This window comes from Rhinolophus hipposideros (assembly GCF_964194185.1).
Source record: "Rhinolophus hipposideros genome assembly, chromosome: 1".
Taxonomy (NCBI): domain Eukaryota; kingdom Metazoa; phylum Chordata; class Mammalia; order Chiroptera; family Rhinolophidae; genus Rhinolophus; species Rhinolophus hipposideros.
In genome coordinates this window covers 49,387,112-49,409,929 of record NC_138047.1, presented here as the reverse complement: position 1 = coordinate 49,409,929, position 22,818 = coordinate 49,387,112, and the positions used below count along the sequence as shown (strand labels likewise).

Below are 22,818 nucleotides of genomic sequence, written 5' to 3'. Positions count from 1 at the left end.
GCACAATATTGGTAAAGTAGGTTCTTTCTATTTTCATCAACATTTTTGTGCCTTGTTCAGTGTCATTAAGGCTTAATCTTTTTCTCTTACATCTTTTATAAGCATGAATCATTCTCTTTATCCCAAATTCAAAGTATTTCTAAATCCTATAACTTGTTATCAAAATAGAATCAGAGATGATGTTGCTGTAAGGGATCTTCATATAATTTGGCTTATTTCTTCCTCTATCCATCTACTCCCCAATCAGGTTTAACTGGGGGGAATGAACAGTGCTTTTAAACTTGCATGTGAATTTGAATTCTCTGTGGATCTTGTTAAAATACTGATTGATAAACTAATTTAGTAGGTCTGGGGTGGGACCCAAGTTTCTATATTTTTAAACAATCTCTCCCAGATGATGCTGGTATAACTGTTCTCCTTCTTTTCTTTTTATTCTGTATAGTTCAATAACTAATTCTGTGGTTATATGTAATACCTGCTCTAGAGTTCTTACATATTTTTATACATTTTATTTACTGTGTATTTTTTTACTTGATATAATTTTAATTCCTTCTTTGGGCTCCATAGTAATCTTTGTCTCAGATGCTTAATAAATGTTGGTTTCTTAATTTATTTGAAAAATTTCCATTTTGTCTACTGACATCTAATATTTTGAACCTATTTCTGAAAAAGTGAAATTCTCTGTTAAACCCATTTTGGTGGTTCTGCCCATCTCAGCTGCAATATTTATATTAAAATAGTCTGTATTTCCCTGATTTCTCCTCCTTTCTGGTTGTTAGTCACAAAAATAAAACTAGAATTTATCTGTCCCTTCTGTTAGATTCTTTTTTTGTCCATTTGCCTTTGAGTGAAATGAAATTACTGTTGATGCCAAACCTTTTCAATTAGCTATTTAACTTACCATCGTCATTGCTCTTTGCATTCTGTTTCCTCTTTTTAAAATTCTGTTTATAACTTTTCCTTCATATGGGAAAGATCTCTTTATTGAAAACTCACTTTAAATCTCCTCTTCCAAAAATTAGATTGATAGAAATCATGAATTATTTCAAAACATAAAAGCAGTAGTTACCTTTTTTTACTTGGGACATTGGTAAGTAGTTGGAAGAAATCATATATTTCAGTTCCTCAGAATATATTTATTTATTTTTGGCTCAGCAGTATATATGAATTATCAGGCAATGTGAAAAATTTGCAGTTTAAGTGACAGAAAGTTAGAGATCTTATTGAGAACACGTAACTTTTGAAAAATGGAGATGACAAGAAACACACAGGATGAATTTAAGTAAGAAGTTCCTATAATTGAGAATTTTTTTTAAATTAAGTTTCTAAAACACTTTGGTTCTGTACATTTTGGATTGTTTTTATGATTTTCTTTAATTTAGGAAGTAAGAAAAGTAGCACCAATGTTCGTCATACAGAAAATGGGGAAAAAAATACGGAATGTGAAAAGAAGGATTTTTCAGATGGATCCAAGAACAAACTTGTACCTGAAGAAGTTATTTCAGTTGTCACGAGAAGTCGAAGAATTTCCAGACGTCCATCAAATTGGTGGGTGGTAAAATCAGAGCAGAGTAAGTATTTTCATTTAAACTATGTTCATTGGGAACTCCCCAAAAATCATCCTGTAAGAGGCTTTATGTTGATTTATACTCTAATTTTCCAGAGAAAATCTATTGAGGACAGAGTTAAATTGGGTCATCGATAGAAATATTAAATCAGTTAATTATAAAGATATTCATTGAGGCTCTATCATATACAGTATTCTAGAAATAGGGATACAGCTATGGAAAAACAAAACAAAAAGCAAAAAATTATTGCTCTCTGTGGACTTAGATTCTAATGGAGAAGACCAACAATACGATATATAATTCATAAAGTGATAGATAATAAAGAAAAATAAAGCAGACAAAGGATGGAGATGGGAAGTAGATGGCAAGGGTGGAGATGAATAAGAGGACAGAGCAGAATATTGTTTTATAAAAGGTGGTGATGAGAGTCCATTATGATCTTTTAGAGCACATATGTGAAAAAAGTGAAGGAGGGAGCCATACAAATAATTTGGTATGAAGCACTCTAGACCAAGGGAACAGTATTTGTATAGGTGCTAATGGGGCGTGCTTGGTACATTTGAAGAACATCCAGAAGGCCTGTATGGCTGAAGAAGACTAAGCCAGGGGAGATAAAGGCAGAGAGGCAGGCTGTGATAGAGTTTAGATAAAGTGCATTGGGAAGCTACTGGAACATTGTAAGCAATAAAGTGACCTGACTTAAAAGTGATCTCTTTTAAAACGATTATTCTTATTGCGATGTAGAGAGGAAACTAGGGCTGAGCAAAAATGGAAGCATGGACACTAGATTGTTGGAGGGAAGAAATGAAAAGTGATTGGATTCATGATATTTTTGAGGGTAACACAAGAAATGTTGATAGATTGGAGTTACAGGGGCGGAGCCTAGGATGACTCAGGGTTTTTTGCCCGAACAAGTAGAAGAGTGGAGCTCAATTCTTTACTGAGATGAGGAAAGGTATGAGAGAAACAGATTTGGGAAAGATATCAACATTTCGGGTTTTAATATACTTGTAGGTATAACGTTACAATATACGTAGGAGAGTAGTGGGCAGAGCCAGAGAGGGTGGTTTTGGAAGCTTGTGATAAATTTGAATGGTTTCATACAAGTATGAAAAAAATGGAAAAGCACATAATTTATTAATGTAATTTGAAAACAGATGTAGCCTATGAGATTGATGTGTGTGTATGTGTTTATATAGTATATGTGTATACAAACACACACACACACACACACACAAATAAATAAATAAATAATGTTAGTATTTCAGTGAGCCAGTTAACCTGAATAAATATTATCCTAACTTTAGGTTATTATTGAATCTTTCAGGTCTTGCTTATAATAGCAATTCTTCAATAACAAAAGAATTGTCAGTGTATCACAGCAGTAGACGAAAACCTGCTGAAAAAACAAATCAATCATCTAAGAATATTGGGGAAAGAACTGTTCCATTTAAAGAGCAGAAGAGAACTAATCCAGGCTGCTCAAGAGCACAGAAGATTGTAAATGCAAAAGATACTAGAGAAATTATTGATGATGATGGAATTTCTGGTTCTTCCCAGAATGAGTCATTGGAATGTGATGAGAAAGACATCACTAAGAAGAAAAGCCTTAATCATTCTGGGTAATGTTTGTTATGTGGACAATGTAGTTATTTTTGTGTTCAGCATTTAATAGTTTCTCTATGTTGTTTAATCATTATAGAGAGGCAGTTTAGTATAAAGGTCTCTGCAGCCTGACAGACCTGATAGTCAGGCTCTGCCGTTAATTAGCTGGGTGATGCCCCAGCAAAGTGTACTCTGAATTTGTTTCCTAATATTAAAATAGGGAGTAATATGTGGCATGTGGGATGTGAGTGATAAATGTAATGTAAATATTGCCTGAGAGTTGCTTCCTTTTTTTTTCTTACTGTGATAAAAACACATAATGTAAAATTTACTCTTAATCATTTTTAAGTGTACACTTCAGTTGCTTCCTTTTAAGTGAGGTTAATGTGATTTTAATCATTAGAAATACATCAGAATACTTCTCCCCCTATGATGATAGTAGTTAACATATTTCGAGTGCTTATTATTTGCTGAGTTCTTGCTAGGTGCTTTCAATGAATTCTTATCAGTCCTAACAACCTAAGTGAGTTAACTATTGTTCTTAATGTTTAATTTTTACTTTCGATATAGATGCATTTCTGCTTATGATACAGCATTCAATAAATACTAGGTTTGTGTGAGAACCTGCAAGGTGTTGGGGACGTACTGACGTGAACGACAGTGTCCTAACGTATATTAGTGTATGACATCATGGTGCAAAAAGATACCCCGTACGCATTCTATTTAACTTTTTCACACCATTCTCGTATCTCCTTTCTCATTCAGTTTCTTTTAATGGAATATTTCAGATATACAAAAACAAAAGTAACACCTGATTCCCCATAACCTCACTTAAGAAGCAAAACATTGTAGTGACCATTGGAATCCCATGTGTACCTTTGCTGAGCCCATTCCTAGTTTGTTGAGTGCTTTTATCAAGAGGTTAGATTTTGCTAAATACTTATTTTGCATCAATTGAGATGAGCATGTGATTTTTGTTATTGACATGATGTATTACATTCATTGGTTTTCCAATGTTAAACCCAATTTCATCTCTGGTATAAATCCCATTTGGTCATAATATATAATTCTGTTTATATGTTGCTAGATTTGGTTTGCTAATATTTTGTTGAATTTTTGTGGTCTATAGTTTTCTTCTGATATCTTTGTCTAGTTTTAATATCAGGATAATACCAGTTTCATAAAATGAATTGAGAAGTACTCTTCCATTTTTTGAAAGAGTTTGTGAAGAATTCGTGTTCTTTGAATGCTTCGTAAAATTCAGCAGTGCAACCATCTGGGCCGGGACTTCTCTTTCTAGGCTGTTTTTTTGATTACTGACTCATTCTCTTACTATAGGTTCTTTGAAATTGTTTATTTCCTCTTGAATCAGTTTTGGTAATTTGTGTGTTTCTAGGAATTTGTTATTTTCATTTAGGTTATATAGATTTTGGCATATGATTGTTCATGGTATTCTCTAATAATCCCTTTTATTTTGTTTGACTCTGATGGTAGGACCTAGAGGGACAGTAGAATTTACAGGAATAAACTGTCAAAGAACATTCAGAAGTTTGCATGCTCTTTAGTTATGTTGCGTGCAAATTGTTTTCTCACTATGATAAGAATAAGTTGGTAAACTGAGTTAAGAAACAAATTGAAACATAAGACTTGTAAGAGAGAGGTGAGAGAAGAGAGGAAATCGTGCAGTCTAGGAATAGTGTATCTTGTTTGCATATGAGTATATCGGGGTAAACTATGTAATTAGCTGGTATGTACCAAAGAGATGAGACTGGGCCCTCTGAATGCCCTACTATTCCCCAGTAGGCTGTTTAGGGGTATCAGAGAAAACAATTTCAGTTATTTGTGGATTTTCAAGAAACTATGATAGATTAACTGTGATAGACATAAGCTGCCAGTCTGTAATGTGTCCCAGTGTCCTGTCATCGCTTCTATCTTAGGCCATTTCCCTTATCAGAATTTTTCAAATTTAGAACTCTTGGTAGGTCCTAGAATTAAATTTCCTTCCTGGGCTGGTTGTTGGTCCTAGGACCTGAACAGGGGTAGCAATATTTGTTTGTCTACCCACTTATATATTGTGTCTAGAATAAATAGTTTATGAAGAAATGTAAACAATTATAAACTTTTCATTTTTATAGAGTTACAGAAAGCCCGAAAGATGAGAATATTGTGACTGCTCAAAATGTTCATCTAAAGCCTCAGGCCAGGGGATATTCATGCAAAACACCAGAGGAGTCTGATTCGGATTCTGGAGAGCCTAAGACTTTAGTTTTGGAAGGAAGGTATGCATGTGTCCTAAGGATAATGGGATTTCCTCACTATGTTAATTACTCATTGCTGTGTAACAAATTACCCCAAAGCTTAATAGTGGCTTGCAAACATTTATTGTTTCATAGTTTCTGTGGGTCAGAAATCTGGAAGAGTCTTAGCTGGTTAGTTTTGGCTCAGGGATTCTCATCAGATGTTACATTCAAGATATCTATCTGGTTTGCATTCCTTTGAAGGCTTGACTGGAACCAGAGGATTTACTTATAAGGTGGCTCGGTCACATGGCTGTTAGTTGCAGGCCTGAGTTCCTTGTAATGTGGCCTTCGCCATAGGGCTGCTCAATATGGCAGCTGATTCTTCACAAAGCAAGTGATCTAAGAGAAGGTGATTACAGTGGACGTCATAGTGCCTTTCAATGACCTGGTCCCTGAAGTTGCACACTGTCACTTCCACTTAATTCATTAGAAACAAGTCACTAAGTACAGACCGCATTCATGGAGAGGGTAGAACTCGACCCTACCTCTTGAAAGGAACAATATCTAAGAATTTGTGGCTATATGTTTAAAGCAGACACACTCAGTGAGCAAACTAAATTAACCTACTTTTATAATACCTGAAGTCATACACACACACACACACACACACACACAAAATGAAGGAATGGTAAATTATAGCAGATTCTCACACTTTTAATGGATGGCTAAGATTTCTTTGTCCACTATTTGCTGGGTTAGGACTACTAGGCCTATAATAGGTTCATAATAGGTGGAAAGGGATCTAGGACTGAGATAAGCTGAATCACCTCTGAACAATTTCTGGATTATATTTTAAGTTCCATTTGATTGTGGTAGTTTTTTTTTAAAAAAAAGCTGATTTCTAATTATTTCTTATAATTTGATTTTTATTAAAGAATGTTATTTGATTTGATTTAAATTCATAACTCTGATCCATGAGTCAGTTTAAAAGATTATAAAATAAAGTTTTTATCATGTTTGACAGTCAGTTATAGAATTAAATTGTATATTCTTTATTTTGTGCAGCAAGTAAGTATATTCTTAGTGACATAACATTGCTATTGGTTTTATAAGAAAAAAAAGCCTTTGTTAGTTTTGGAGAAAAATGACCATTGAGATAGATAATTAGATATATGCATTATAAAAGCACAAATTTTATGATTTACTTTTTTTTCTTAAGTGGACCTTTTAGGCTCAAGAATTATTTAATGTCTGGAAAGAATAATTCTGATGCAGATGATGAGGAAATTCAACAAAGTTCAGGTAAGTTATTGTTTATTTTCTACTATCTTGATGTGTATGGCATTATGCGTATGGAGTTAGGTATGTGATGTTTTATTTAAATGATAACCAATGGCAAATGTATATTGAATACTTACTCTTAAGAGCCGAACTCTATTACAGATTTGTAAGACCTTATACCTAGGGGAGAGATTGAAGGAAGGAGGAGAGAGACAGAAAGAATGAGAGAGATGAATGACAATCCTTTCTTTCAAGTAGGACATAATCAAATAATTGGCATGTAAGATACCTACTTCTTCCAGTATTTAAAAATGTTGATAAGGGTATAAATGAAGCAAGATTAGTCATGTATTGATTTGTAGAGCTGAGTAATGGTTGAAGCAGGTTCATTATACTATTTTCTCTATTTTGAATATGTTTGAGACGTTCTATAATAAAGTTAAAAATACATCTTTATGGAGAGTTTTATAATTTCCTTATGCTCTTAAAGAATATGTGCTTGGAATCTAATCTGTTATAAGGTTTTTTTCCTTAATTCACCAATTACTTTTCCTTTTAAATTCTTTTTTTCTCTCTGTGTTTCGATGTATTTTATTATTTTTCTCTTCTAAGTTGAATGCTTTTTATATTTATTTTTCTACGTTTTACCTGGTGGAAAAAAAGCAGCGAATATTCCTGAGTATAATTTTGGCTTAATTTGATAGGATTTTCTTTTTCTTTTCAATGCAGTTTCTTCTTCTAGTGTACTCTAAATTATAGTGCTTTTTCTTTGACCCCGGAGTTATTTAGAAGTACATCTGTCAAGAACCTAGTCTCCAGAGTCAGGAATCTGGGATTGAAGCCAGCTCTACCACTTATTAGCTATATTAACTTGAGTAAGAAATTTCAGTGTTCTTAGCTTCAGCTTCCTTATTTATAAAATGGTGATATAAATTCCAATACCACAAATTGATATAAGGATGAATAATTCCTTGCTTAGTTTAATACCTGGTATATGTTAAATGTTAATGTTAGCTGTTATTTTATGTTTGCTTTGTTTTGTTTTGCTTTGTGTTAATAATTTCTAGTTTCATTTCATTATTCTAGGGAACTTTGGCCTGTAGTATGTATTCTTTGAATTTATTAAGGTTTTCTTTGTGTTCTAAAATATGCATAGATCACATAAAATTCATGGAAGAATTTTGAAGTTCTTCTATGGGTCCTTGAAAAAGAGAAAAGTATTTTTTGTTTATAGATAATGTATTTTAAAATATATATCCTCTCATTATTTTGTTGATAATGTAAATGGATATATGTTTTGGAATGTACTTTGAATATTTATGGAACTTATAAATGTTTATGGAATATTATGGAATACTTACTATGTATTCTAGGAGCTAGGAATATGATAGTGAACAAAACTGACAAAAATATCTGCCCTCGTAGAGCTTAATTTCTGGGAGGCCAGGACAATAAAAAAAAGAGCAGAATTTATGATTTGTTGGATATTGAGAGTAGAAAAATAAAGCAGGGATTTTAGGGTGAGAAATGGGGGCTACATTTTCAGGTAGATGGGCAGAGAAGGCCTCACTGAGGAAGTGATTATTTGAGCAAAGATATGAAAGAGGTGAGAATGCAAATGCTGCAGCTGTATGGGGAAGTAGTGCCCCAGGCAGAAGGAAGATCTAGGGCAGAGTTCTGATGTGGTAAAGAATCCGTTCTGGTGGAGAAACACCAAGAAGACCAGGAGGGCTGGAGCAGAGGAAGAGATGGATAGAGTAGTAGGAGATGATATCATAAGGTAACAAGAATGAAAGATCATAGATGATGTTAAATGCTGTCGCAAGGATTTTGGGCTTTTACTAAGAAAAATGGGAAGCCATTGGAGGGTTTTGAGCAGAGGAGAGGCATGATGGATCTGTAATCAGAATCACTGTGGCTGTTGTGTTAGGGATGGACTGATGAGTTTGAGGGGGCTGGTGTAAGCTTGAAGCATTAAATCAATTGATGAGACATTTATAATCCATTAATAATGTTAATAATAATAATAATTGTTATTAATAATTAATAATAAGTGGGGGTGGTAGCTTGTACTAGAGTGGTAGCGGTGGAATGTGGAGAGCAGTAGTAGGATTTTAGGTGTTTTTGAAGGTAGAGTCAACAGGATTGGGATGCATGGGATGTGGGGTGTAAGAGAAAGAGAGGTATCCAGGGATGAAGTTTTTGGCCTGAGCACCTGAAAGAATGGTGGTATCATTGCTTGATTTAGAGACTACTAGGGAAGGAGCAGATTTTGGGGAAAAGAATAGGATTTTAGATTTGGGCATGTTACCATTTTATATTATTCTGATCCTTTGTGTCCTTACATTTGATTTGTGAAGTCTGTGAAGTGTTGTCCGCTGCAATGGTCTGTTTTTCCATCTATTTACTGCAGTTTGCGATGTATGTTTCAGTGCCTTTTTTTTTTTTTTTGGTTAGGATTTTTTTTCTTTTATTATTATTATTATTATTAATTTCAGGTGCACAAGACAAGGTAATACTTAGACGTTCATCATTTATATCCCTCACACTGTGAACCCCCCTCCCCCACCCCCCTTCCACTATCCCTCCTACATCGCATTGAGCCATCACATTATATATATAAAATTATAGTTGGCATTCATTATTGTTCAGCTTCAGGTGTACAGTACATTGATCAAGCGCCTTTTTTGAGCATATGTGCTCCTTTGTATGGAATGTACATGCTTTGGTCTTCGTGGCGCTCTTTATGTTGCGCTTAACAATGCTTTTACCTTACAGTCTGTTTTGTCTAATGTTAATATTGTGGTCTTTGCTTTCTTTGGTTTGTTGTATCTTAGATTTTTGTTCACCCTTTTACTTAAACTTTCTTATAGAACTAAAACAAAGTGGCTTAGCAATAATAGCACGATTGGATTTTTATTTTTAACTTGCTTTGTTGGTATTTTTTTCTTTAATGTTTAAACATTTACACTTATTTTCATAACAGTTATGCTTGATACCTCTTTGTAAAGTTGGTAGATATTCTCACATATGCTAACAAGAACTCAGGAATTTTTCAACACAATTGAACAACTAGTCGAATAGTAAAAACAATCTTGCGTCATCTTTTTTCCTTTAAACTATCTGGCTATTGCTCTTTTACTTCGTGATAGCTAATGCTGATGAGTAGAAATTTGAAGGTAGCCTTTTTTCTTTTTTCCTTTGTCGATAGCCTGTTTTCTTCCATCCCCATGCTTACTAGGAATCTTTAGTTCTTTAACTGTTTAATTCAGGAGTTTTGTCTGTTGCTTTTTTAAAAAAAAATTTTTTTTAAATACTTTTAAACTTGCCCAGATATCCTATATCATCTTCATCCATATTCCACAGTTAACATTTGTTTCATCTCCTTCCCTGTCTCCCCTACATATGTTTATACATATTAATTATCATTAGCTTCTTTTGAACTATTTGAAAATGAGTTGCAGACATACTATGTGTGAGTATGTGCAGACACAATGCAAGACAAGAACTGAATCACTCTTCAACCATCTAAGTCAGGAAGTCAGCATTACTATAACACTATAGGACACCAGGTCCTCGAATGATATTGTTTCGTTCAGTGTTTTGTTACAATGCTCATAAGAAAAAAAATCGATGCCTGACCTGGGCCACTGTCTGTGTGGAGTTTGCATGTTCTCCCCATGTCTGCATGGGTTTTCTCTGGGTACTCTGAGTTCCTCCCACATCCTAAAGATGTGCATACGAGGTGACTTGGCATGTTTAAATTGTCTGCATGTGTGTGGGGGTGTGTGAGTGGCCCAGTGATGCAAGGACATGCTGCCCAGGATTGGTTCTCACCTTGAGTCTCGAGTGTCCAGGGTAGGCTCCAGCCATGTCGACCCTGAACTGGCATAAATGGGTTGGAAAAGAATGATCTTACTTGTTTTTATTATTAATCTTTCCTAACTGTTATATATAGCTAATATTTATCAGTGTTTAATATTGGAAGTGTTTCGGGTCTTAATTTAGAAGTTTGTGGATTTGGTTTCTGTGATCAGAAATATGATATAGGAACTTAATTCTTATTTATATCAATTAGCCTAGGGTAAAATTCGTTTCCTTATATGTTGTTTCACTTAAAGTCACAGTTCCCAAGACCTTATGTACCACCTTACGGGAGGGCTTACTGGTATTCCTTCACTGATGTGCAGCAGGTTTCACCAGCAGTTCCATCAGTGTTCCCTTTTCTCTGTGGTTCAGGCTCCAGTCCAGGATCATGGATGTCATTTAGCCCTCCTGTTCCTGCAGTTTCTTTCAATAAGGAACAGTTCCTTAGGCTTTTTCTAACTTTTCTGACCTTTACATTTTTTTAGAAAGTACAAGCTTTTCATTCTTTAGGTTGACCTTCAACCTAGGTCTCTCTGATGTTTCCTCTCGATCAGATGCCAGCCATGCACAATGTGACAGAAACAGTGCAGAAGTGGTGCTGTGATCCGTGGGCATCACGTTAGGAGGCACACAGTAGGGACCCATCTCCTGCTGGTGACGTTAGTCTTCGTCACCATTCCAGTTATTGCCAGGTTTCCCTGCTTTAAAGGTATAGTTTTTCTCTTTCATAATCAGTTGTTTGTGGAGTGATATCCTGATGCTCATTCCTTTGCAAACCTCCACACCAATCTTAGCATCTGTGAAGGCTCCCACCGGAATTATCAGCCACTAATGATGATACCAGATTATTTCCTATTTCCCTAATTATTTTGTTAGCTTTCTATAAGAAATCTTTTTTTTTTAATTAATTTTATTGGGGTGACAATTGTTAGTAAATTTACATAGATTTCAGGTGTACAATTCTGTATTACATCGTCTATAAATCCCATTGTGTGTTCACCACCCAGAGTCAGTTCTCCTTCCATCACCATATATTTGATCCCCTTTACCCTCATCACCCACCCCCCACCCCCTTACCCTCTGGTAACCACTAAATTATTGTCTGTGTCTATGAGTTTTTCTTTCTCATTTGTTTGTCTTGTTCTTTTTGGTTTATATACCACATATCAGTGAAATCATAGGGTTCTCTGCTTTTTCTGTCTGACTTATTTCACTTAGCATTATTCTCTCGAGATCCATCCATGTTGTCACAAATGATCCTATATCATCTTTCCTTAACGCTGAATAGTATTCCATTGTGTATATGTACCACAACTTCTTTATCCATTCATCTATTGAAGGACATTTTGGTTGTTTCCATGTCTTGGCCACCATAAACAAAGCTGCAATGAACATTGGCTTACACGTGTCTCTATAGAGAAATGCTTTTATATTTTTGGGGTAGATACCCAGGAGAGCGATTGCTGGGTCATATGGTAATTCTATTCGTAAAGAAATCGTTTTTCTTACCCCTTCTTCTTTATTCATTATTCTTCTATTCATATTATTATGGACATCTACTGGGTTTCTATTTTATTCGATGGGCTGTAATCTTTATCACTTATTCTGATAAACTAGGCCTTATTTGGCCAGTAGACGTCCTTTCAACTGGTCCCTATGTCCTTTCGTCATGTTTCTATCATGTTTTGAATACTGTTTCATTTTTCAGCATAAGATGTTCTAGGACCCCTGCCTCAACTCTGGAATCAATTATTTTTCTTAAGGAACCAGTTACTTTCTAGTGGAGGATGGCATTTAGATGCTCAGATCTGAGTCCTTGGTGTGCTTATTGTTGCTGGGATATCATTGCTGATAGGTTTTCTTAGTGGATTAAGATACAAAATGCATACTATACACATACATATATCTACACTATACATACGCAAGCATCTATATCTATTTCTGTATTTTTCTTTAGAAATCGTGAGTCCATATCAATATGTCCAATTCCAGTCCCGTACCTTTGACTTTCTCTTTTCCATTTTTATAAAACCCTTCTCAGATAGTGAGAAACTTGGCTCCCATTATCCTCAGTATATTTACTTATTTGCTTTGTTCCTTCTCTGACCCCACCAGCTGCCTCCAAGGCCCTCTGCTGTGGGAAAATTTTCAAGCTGAAACTAGCCTTCTACTTGGTCTAGTGGGGATTGAATGAGAAATTGGATTTTTTTGTGTGTGACAGATTTGTTGAGATATACTTTACATACCATGTAATTAAACTATTTATAGTGTATAATTCAATGTTGTGTTACGATCACCACAATAAATTTTAGAACATTTTCATTACCCCCAAAAAAAGAAACTTGATATTCTTTAGCAGGCACCTTCCATTCTCTCAATCCCTACCCCCCATGCCTAAGTATCCACTAATCTGCTTTTGATCTCTATCGATTTGGCTGTTCTGGACCGGGAAATTAGATTTTATGATCACTAAAGTTTCTTCCAAACTTGCAATTTTATAAAGTATCTAATTCAGTCATTCTTAACAATTTCTTGCTATCATGGACTCATGTGAGAATATATAATGAAAGCTTAGACCTACTTTTAAGGAAATACATATTATATACAAAAGTATATGAAAAATTTTAGGTGTTTCATGGACTTTAAGTGTTCCAGTTATGTACTGCTGTATAACTAACCACCCCAAACTTAATTGCTTTTAATACAATCGTTTTTTATCTCTCATGGTTCTATGGGTTGACTTGGCTTAGCTGGGCAGTTCTCACTTGCTCTTTCACACATTTGTATTATAGTTACATGCAAGTTACTGGGGTTGCAATAATTTGACAGCTTGACTGAGCTGGAAGTCCAAGAGTCCCAGGTGACTTCTTCACTTGCATATTTGTCACCCAGTAAGGGTGACTGGAATAGTTGGGGGCTGGCCAGGCATCTCTTTTCCTCCACATGGCCTTCTCATGTAGTTAGGATGGGTTTTCTCACAGCGTGGCAGTTTTGGGGTAGTGAATCTTCATATATGGTAGCTGTCCCCAGAGTGAAGTTGTAAGAGACCAAGGTGGAAACTGCATATCTTCTTAGGACTTAGCCTTTGAAGTCCCAGAACATCATTTGTGCTGCATTCTTTTAGTCAAGCAAGTTATGGCCAGTAGAAATTCAAGAAGGGAATTAGACTTCATCTCTCAATAAAGAACATTTGGGCATAGGAAAGGAAAGAATTGGTGGCAGCTGTGTTTAGCTGCTACTGACCACACTAAAGTTGAGAGCCCTTATCTACTTAGCACACTGCTAAATTCTGTACAGTTGTACTATTTTAGAACTTTAAAGATTATAGATTATATTATTAGCATATTATTTGTTAATTATCACACCCTGCATTTTTATCTGCCCAATGGCTTATTTCACCTGAAGTCTACAAGCAATAGGAAACCTGTTTGTTTTCTATTATTTATTTATTTATTTTAAAGAGTTCCAGAATTGTACTTTTTTAAAAATACATTTTATTGGGGAATATTGGTGAACTGTGTTTTTCCAGGGCCCATCAGCTCCAAGTCGTTGTCCTTCAATCTGGTTGTGGAGGGCGCAGCTCAGCTTCAAGTCCAGTCGCCATTTTCAATCTTTAGTTGCAGGGGGTGCAGCCCACCATCCCATGTGGGAATCGAACAGGCAGTCTTGTTGTTGAGAGCTCGCGCTCTAACCAACTGAGCCGTCCGGCTGCCCCTCTGGAAGTTCAGCAGCAGCTTATTGTCTTCAATCTAGTTACAGAGGGCGCAGCTTACTGGCCCATGTGGGAATCAAACAGTGAACCCTGTTATTCAGAGCTCGCGCTCTAACCAACTGAGCCATCTGGCCGCCCCTGTTTTTTATTTTTAACTTCTATGTTCTTTAGATATATTCATTGTACCAAAATCTAGAGAGATGTTATGCTGTTTTTCATTAGTCTTTATTCCTCAACAGTGAAACAGAAGGAGAAATAAAATGCATTGTCAGGTCAAATTTTGTTTAATATACTTATACTGAAGTTGACCAAGTAATACACTTTAACTCAACGTGGAATTAGTAGTCATAGTTCAGGATATTACCTTTTGTGTTTTGCAGATGACTCACGAGTAACAAGATCTAAAATGACACGAGAGAACAAAGTACATCACAAATTAGGTAAAATTATTTCTGTCTTTTAATGTTTTCATATTATAAAATGTCTGTTTCTAAATATAACTTAATTTTTCTCAAGCAGGGACAAATACTATTTGAATTAATTGGCACATACATTAAAACTATGTATTTATTTTTTTATGAATTTTATGGTAAAACATCACAGGTCATGGAGTTTCTTTGTTATCCACCAATCAATCCTGTAGCCCTCACTCTTTGTCCCGTAGTAAGGGGCATGATCCCATACAGGTTAAGCATGTGGGACGGAGAATTCTATAATTTCTAGCTTCTAGGTAGATGGTATCCATGACAACTTTTACTCCCATTTTGATCCAGTGCGTTCTTAAACAAAATAATAAGTAGGTGTGGGGACAGAGCCAGGAGTGCAGTTTCCAGGCTCCTGGCCTCACATGGAAAGGTGCTGGCTCAGGTAGTAAATGGCCATCAACTTTGATTAGATGGCCATCAGCTGTGGCTAGTTGGCCGTCAACTGTAACCAGTGCGCCGTTGGCCACTAATATAACTACTGTGGCTCCGCCAGCAGCAAATGGGGGGCTAGCAAGAAGATGGTGGCTGAGCTAGCAAGAGCAGATTTCAGTTAGCACGGCGGAATGTGGGTTGCGGATTACAGAGAAGTGGACGGCAGGTTGCGGAGAGTGTGGCCCCTGCTTCCTGTGTCTCCAACCCAGCCACTAGCAGGAATATAGTGGTATGACTCCCCTATCTATGGCTCCGTGGGTGTTCCTTTTGGCCTCATGCATTCTTATGTGGGGAGTGGGACCAGAGACTCCGCCAGACACCCTGCATGACAGTAGGATAGGTAAGTAGTAAGCTGGGTGCTAGGGCACCCACCTAGAGGCCCATGTGATGATTAAAACTCCATGGTTCCCAAAGAGATATTTGCAGATCAGGATTCATAGGACCTAACACCTTGTGGGACTGGAGTGGCTTTTTGTGTTTCTCCCTATACTTGGGGCTGTGGGTGCTCTTGTGCTTATTGTACCTGAAGAGAACCAGTAGGAGTAAAGCTTTCTCTAATGGCTTCAACCACAAACTCACATCTCAGTGTTTTGCCACCCCTCTGAAGAAAGACTGCTGCTATACTTTGCAGTGCTTAATGTTTGTCTTTGAGTGGAATGATGAAGAGTCAGGAGTAGGCAAAGAGAAGCAAAATGTCCCTGAACAGGGCATCCAGCAACCAGAGAGGAAGATCAAGCATTATGCATTAAGAACAGTAGTCAGCTTCTGGTGAGCTATAACTTTTGTGGTAGATGGATAACAAGTTTAACAGAAGAAACATGAGCACTTTCAGAGATTGTTATAGCATAGAAGACTTTCTGGTACTAAAATGTCATAATTTTTTAGTTTAAAAAGTCAGCAAATGAACTGAAAGTAGAGATAGTCACTGTTGAGAGTTCAGTTAGTAGCTGATGTTGACATGGAATTCCTGTATTCCTCAGAGCAGAAATACCGAAAATGGAAACCATGAGGAAAAAAGATATCTAATGGAAATAACATGGAGAGAGCAGACAAAATATGCAAATAATAGGATTTCCAGAAACAAAGAAATGGATGAGAGAAAACAGTTAAAGAAAACTTCCCTGGATTAAAGATAGGCTTAAATTTGCAGTTTGATTTGCAACTACCACTCATAATTGAAAAAGATATACCTCTAGACATACATGACTAAAATTCCTAAAGTTTCAGGATAGAGGAAAGTTTCCAGAGAGAATGTAAAAGTTAAATGACTAGCACTGCTTATCTGTGTTAACACTGGAAGAATAATATCTATGGGCTACTTTCAGAAATGTATTACAATCCAATAATCTTACATCTCTCCAAGGCAGTTTTCTTTCTGATAATCGAATTTATTTTTTAGATAATGTAAGATTCACTTTAGTATCTTCCACGTAAAATACTCATGTTAGATATTCTAACCAAGTATCATATAAAACAGAATTGAGTCCAAAGAGAGGAAGCAGTGGTACTGAATGATTCTAGAAATATATTTGGTTAAATTTAGATAATGTATATTTGTTTTCTACCGCTGTGTACTAAATTACCACAAACTTAGTCGCTTAGACAACCCAAGTTTATTATCCCATGATTTCTGTGGGTAAGAACCCAGGCATATATTGGCTGGGTCCTCTGTTCAAGGGTTTCATATGCTGTATTCAAAAGTGTCAGCTTGGGCTGTGGTCTCATCTGAGGCTCAGGGTCCTTTTCCAAGCTCATGTGATTGTTAGCACACTTTAGTTCCTTGAAACTGTAGGACTGAGGTGCCTGTTTTCTGTCAGCAATTGGCCACTATTTTCACCTTCTGGAGCCACGTGTAATTCCTTGCTGCATGACTGTCTCCATAGACCCTGTCACAGTATGGCAGCTTGCTTCTTCAAAGTCACCAAGGAAAATTTCTTTCTGCTGCTAGATAGTGTCTAATATGTATGTTATTATATACACATAAATAAATATAAATAAATACAAATAAAATAGTAGTGCAATGTTAATATTAGGCAAAGTGGAATTTAAGTGCTGAACAGTAGTAAAAAGGACATGTGATGATGACATGAACAATTTATGAAGATAGAAAAATCATACACTCTTATGCACCAAGCAACCAGCAACCAAAATGTGTAAGAAAAAGCAAGGAGATTTTCGTTTAAACAATACAGTTAGAATGGGAGATTTCGATAAGCTATTTTTAGAATTGGACAGCTCTAGCAAACAAAAAATAAGAACATAGGAATTTGATTATATAGCCAACAAACTCAACTTAGTATATATAACTTTGCATTGTTGAAATAAAATGAGTAGATATGTGTGTTACGCATACAAACGTATGCACACATGATTACCCCCAATGTATAGATTTCCTATTGTGGAGCATTTAGATGGTTTTCAATTTAATTTTTGTTTTCTGTTTCTGTTATAAACAGTATTACTATGAATGTTCTTATACTTATAGTTTTGTCCATTTTTGTGAAAATTATTGTAAACTCATTTTCTAGTCATTGTAATTTCTGAGTCAGTATTATAAGTATTGCCAAATTGTCTTCACTTTATATTTCTACTTACAATATCTGAGAGGTCCTGTATACCTTTAACATCATTAACATAAGGTATTATCAAGTTTTTAAATATTTGCCAAGCTAGAAGTCCAGTTTTTCATTTACATTTCTTTAATTATTAATACAAATATGTCTTAAAATTTGTTTTTCTAGCGTTTTGTACAGAAACATTATTAGTTTTCTAGAAGGTAATATCAATCTTTCTGCTGCAAAGTATCATCCAGCTAAACATATGTGTACATTTTTGTCGAATATTTTTTTACAGTATTGCCCTCCAACACACCAAATGTGCGCAGGACCAAGAGAATACGATTGAAACCTTTGGAATACTGGCGAGGGGAGCGAGTAGATTATCAAGGAAGGCCATCAGGTAAAATGTATGCCTTAATGTCTAACAATGAAAAATGAGCATGAGGATTGCTACGGTTTATTTATGTATATTGTGTGCCAAGCACTGTCTCACATATTTGCATGCATTTCCTCATTTAATCATCATCCCCCCCAAATTGTGACAAGACTCAAATCTGATATAGAGATGTTGATTTTGTTTTCTTTTTGGTAATAATTTGAAGCGTGTGTGTGCCTTTTTAGGGTACTACTATTTCTATATGACTAGGTTTCTAATTACATAAAATTAAACATTAAATCAGAACATGAGAAAATTATAACTGGCAAAGATTAAGTATTTCCATTATTTTTCTCAGCCCGTTCTCTTCATATATTTCTACAGAAATGGTAGAGGGTGGGCAAGAAAGTATAGTCATTGTTATCTTGACGTTATTTCCTTTCATTGATGGATATATCTAAGTTTAAGAACTAAACTCACATGTGGATTACTATAAATAGTTCATTGCTGGCCTCTTGTTTGTTTGTTTTAAGCCTTCACTGATGCCTGCTGATTTCAAGCAACAGAGGTCATTCAATCATATTTTATCAGTGCTTCTACGTTTAGGATAGTAGAGACATTAGTGAAATTGGTATTTGTGTTATTTGAATTACTAGCTGTAGAATGTAGTAATAATAGTGTGTTCTTTATACTTTGAAATTGTTTTATTAATTTAAAAAATTCTGTTTCAAAGTTTTCACTTCCCCGGTGTGATGCTTTTATCTTTTTTGTTGTCAAATTTCAGGAGGATTTGTGATTGGTGGAATACTGTCCCCAGACTCAATACCGTCTAAAAGGAAGGCAAAAGGAGAAATGAAAAAAGTCAACAAAATAGTTAATAGGAAAAAGATCTGTCTTGATAACGATGAAAGAAGTATGAACTTATTCCTGAAAGTAACTTTTAGATTTTATTATAAATAACAGTGCTTTGAGAAGTAGCTCTTTGCAAATTTACCTCTGAAAACTTCAGATGTGATACATTAGGGTAAATTCACTCTTTTTTTTTTTTTTTAATTAATTTTATTGGGGTGACAATTGTTAGTAAATTTACATAGATTTCAGGTGAACAATTCTGTATTACATCGTCTATAAATCCCATTGTGTGTTCACCACCCAGAGTCAGTTCTCCTTCCATCACCATATATTTGATCCCCTTTACCCTCATCACCCACCCCCACCCCCTTACCCTCTGGTAACCACTAAATTAGTAAATTCACTCTTTTAAAAAAATTTTTATTAAAATTTGTGGGACGACATTGGTTAGTAACATTGTAGGTTATAAGTACACAATTCTATAATACGTCATCTATATATTGCATTATTCACTTTTTAATGTCTACTTTTTCCTGAAATTTTGAAGGTAAACTGGTTTTATTTTTTTTTAATTTTTAAATGTATTTTTCAATTACAGTTGACATTCAGTATTATAATGTATTAATTTTAGGTGTACAGCATCATGGTTAGACATTTATATAACTTACGAAGAGATCACTCCGATAAGTCTAGCACCCATCTGGCACCACACATAGTTATTACAATATTATTGACTATATTCCCCATGCTGGACTTTACATCTCCGTGACTTTTTTGTAACTGCCAATTTGTTCTTCTTAATCCCTTCACCTTTTTCACCCAGCCCTCAACAACCTTACCATCTGGCACCTATCAGTTTGTTCTCTGTATCTATGAATCTGTTTCTGTTTATTTTGTTTTTTAGATTCCACATTATAAGTGAAATCATACGGTATTTATCTTTCTCTGTCTGACTTATTTCACTTCACGTAATACCCTCTTGATCCATCCATGCTGTCACAAATAGCAAGATTTCTTTCTTTTTAATGGCTGAATAATAGTCCATTATATTTGTACCATATCTTCATCCATTCGTCTCTCAGTGGACACTTTGGTTGCTTCCGTATCTTGGCTGTTGTAAATAATGCTGCAGTGAACATAGGGATGCATATCTTTTTGAATTAGTGTTTTGGATTCCTTTGGATAAACACCCAGAAGTGGGATTGCTGGGTCCTAAGGCAGTTCTATTTATAATTTTTTAAGGAGCCTCTATGCTATTTTCCAAAGTAGCTACCCCAATTTGCAATCCCACTAACAGTGCACGCGAGTTCCCTTTTCTCCACATTCTTGCCAACATATTTGTTGATTTTATGATGATAGCCATTCGGACAGGTGTGAGGTGATATCTCATTGTGGTTTTAATTTGCATTTCTCTGATTATTAGTGACATTAAGTATCTTTTCATATGTCTCTTGGCCGTCTGTATGTCCTCTTTGGAGAAATGTGTATTCAAGTCCTCTGCCCATTTTTTAATTAGATAGTTTATTGTTTGTTGTTAAGTTGTAAGACTTTATATATTTGGGATATTAACATTATCAGGTGTATCATTGGCAGATGTATCTTCTCCAGTTCAGTAGATTGTCTTTTCGTTTTGTTGATGGTTTCCTTTGCTGTGCAAAAACTCTTTAGTTTGATGTAGTTCCATTTGTTTATTTTTTCTTTTGTTTCACTTGTCCGAGTAGCTATATCCAAAAAATATCACTAAGAGCAATGTTAGAGAGTTTACTGCCTATATTTTCTCCTAGGAGTTCTATGGTTTTGGGTCTTACATTTAAGTTTTTAATACATTTTGAGTTTATTGTTGTATGTGATGTAAGTTTATTGTTGTATGTCATCTAAGTAGTTTCATTTTTTGCATGTGTCTGTCTAGTTTTCCCAGCACCATTTATTGAAGAGACTGTCTTTTACCCATTGCATATTCTTGTCTCTTTTGTCATAGATTAATTGACCATACAGGTGGTGGATTTATTTCTGGGCTCTTTATTCTGTGTCTGTTTTTATGTCAGTACCATGCTGTTTTAATTACTATAACCTTGAAGAATAGTTTGATATCAAGTAGTGTGGTACCTTCAACTTTGTTCTTCTTTCTCAAGATTGCTTTTGCTATTTGGGGTCTTTTGTGGTTCCATATAAATTTTAGGATTATTTGTTCTAGTTCTGTGAAAAACACCATTGGTATTTTGATAGGGATTGCATTGAATCTGTAGATTGCTTTGGGTAGTATGGATATTTTAGTATGTGTGCTGCCAAAGCGAGCACCAGTAGTATGGATATTTTAACGGTGTTAATTCTTCTGATCTATAAGCACTGTTTATGTGTCCATTTATTGGTATCTTCCTAAATTTTTTCCTTCAGTGCTTATAGTTTTCCAAGTACAAGTCTTTTACCTCCTTTGTTAAATTTATTCCTAGGTATTTTATTTTATTTTTTGTTGTAATTTTTAATGGGATTGTTTTCTTAATTTTTATTTTTGATAGTTTGTTACTGGTGTATAAAGATGCAACTGATTTCTGAATATTAATTTGGTATCCTGCCACTTTAATGAATTCAGTTATCAGTTCTAATAGTTTTTTGGTGGAACTTATAGTTCTCTACATGTAGTATCATGTCATTTGCAAATAATGACAGTTTTACTTCTTCCTGTCCAATTTGGATACCTTTTATTTGTTTTTCTTGTTTGATTGCTGTGGCTAGGAGTTCGAATACTAAATCTATATGGTATAGTGTGTCATTTAGGGCTATTCTTTCCTTGTTGATTTTCTGTCTGGGTAATCTAAATGGATGATCTATCCATTTATATAAGGCCCCAACTATTACTGTATTACTGTTGATCTCTCACCTTATGTCTGTCAATATTTGCTTTATATATTTAAGTGTTCCTACATAGGGTGTGTAAATGTTTGCAAGGGTTATAGTCTCTTGTTGGATTGATCCCTTTATCATTGTGAAATACCTTCTTTGTCTCTTGTTAGAGCTTTTGTTTTAAAGTCTGTTTTGTTTGATAAGCATCGCTATCCCAGCTTTCTTTCCGTTCCCATCTGCATGAAATATATATTTTTCCATCACTTTACTTTCAGTCAGTGTGTCTTTCAATCTGAAGTGGGTCTCTTATATGCAGCAGATGTATGGGTCTTGTTTTCTTATACATTCAGCCATTCTATGTCTTTTGCTTAGAGCATTTGATTTACTTATATTAAAGTAATTAGCGATAGGTATGTAATTATTGCCATTTTATCAATTGTTTTTTGTTTGTTTTTGTTGTTCTTCTGTGTGTCTTTCTTACTCTCTTCCTCTCATCTCTTGTATGTTAATGACTTTCTTTAGTGTTAGTGCCTTTTTAATCCAGTGTTTAGGCATGTTATTTGTGGCGCCAACTGGGTGATGCTTTGGTGTGGTCTGAAGCTGGCTACGAGGTGTGTTGGTTTGGGGGCCTCTTTTGAAACTCACCTGTGCCGGCTTAAGAAAGTTGTTGCCTGCAGCCGGCTCGAGGCCACCTGCTAGGAACCTACAAAGTGATCTGTGGTTGTTAGCTGCCTGTGCTGGGCTTGGAGGTGCGTGGCAGAGGGTCTGCTGCACACTGAGGCTGGCTGCCACTAGTGCTGGATTTGGGGCCACTTAGCAAGAGGTACAGGACATGCCGAGGCCAGCTGTTGCTTATTTTGGGGTTTGTGAACCATTGAGAAATTTTAGGTAAGTTCATAGCATGGGCTGAGGCCAACTGCTCACATGGAACAGCTTCTGAAAGAAGTTCAGGTCAGGTGTGTGTGTTCGGTAGAGTAGGTTCTCGGAATCACCAGGGTGGT

The 22,818-nt window shown here is 35.5% G+C and overlaps 1 protein-coding gene across 2 annotated transcripts in view; it reads left to right on the top strand.

The window, feature by feature from the left end:
- The window catches only part of CENPC (centromere protein C), a 60,003-nt gene that overhangs the window by 23,828 nt on the left and 13,357 nt on the right, over positions 1 to 22,818 (top strand). Inside the window, exons 9-15 of one of the 2 annotated variants that reach the window (XR_013994015.1) lie at positions 1,383 to 1,571; positions 2,896 to 3,190; positions 5,309 to 5,452; positions 6,633 to 6,715; positions 14,654 to 14,713; positions 18,044 to 18,148; positions 18,909 to 19,148. Coding sequence is in view for 1 of the 2 variants with exons in the window: in XM_081059834.1 (XP_080915960.1) it covers positions 1,383 to 1,571; positions 2,896 to 3,190; positions 5,309 to 5,452; positions 6,633 to 6,715; positions 14,654 to 14,713; positions 18,044 to 18,148; positions 18,909 to 19,037 (1,005 nt within the window). In the remaining variant the exon portion in view is untranslated. The remainder of the gene's footprint in view (positions 1 to 1,382; positions 1,572 to 2,895; positions 3,191 to 5,308; positions 5,453 to 6,632; positions 6,716 to 14,653; positions 14,714 to 18,043; positions 18,149 to 18,908; positions 19,149 to 22,818) is intronic. The other variant, XM_081059834.1, reaches the window with a different exon arrangement.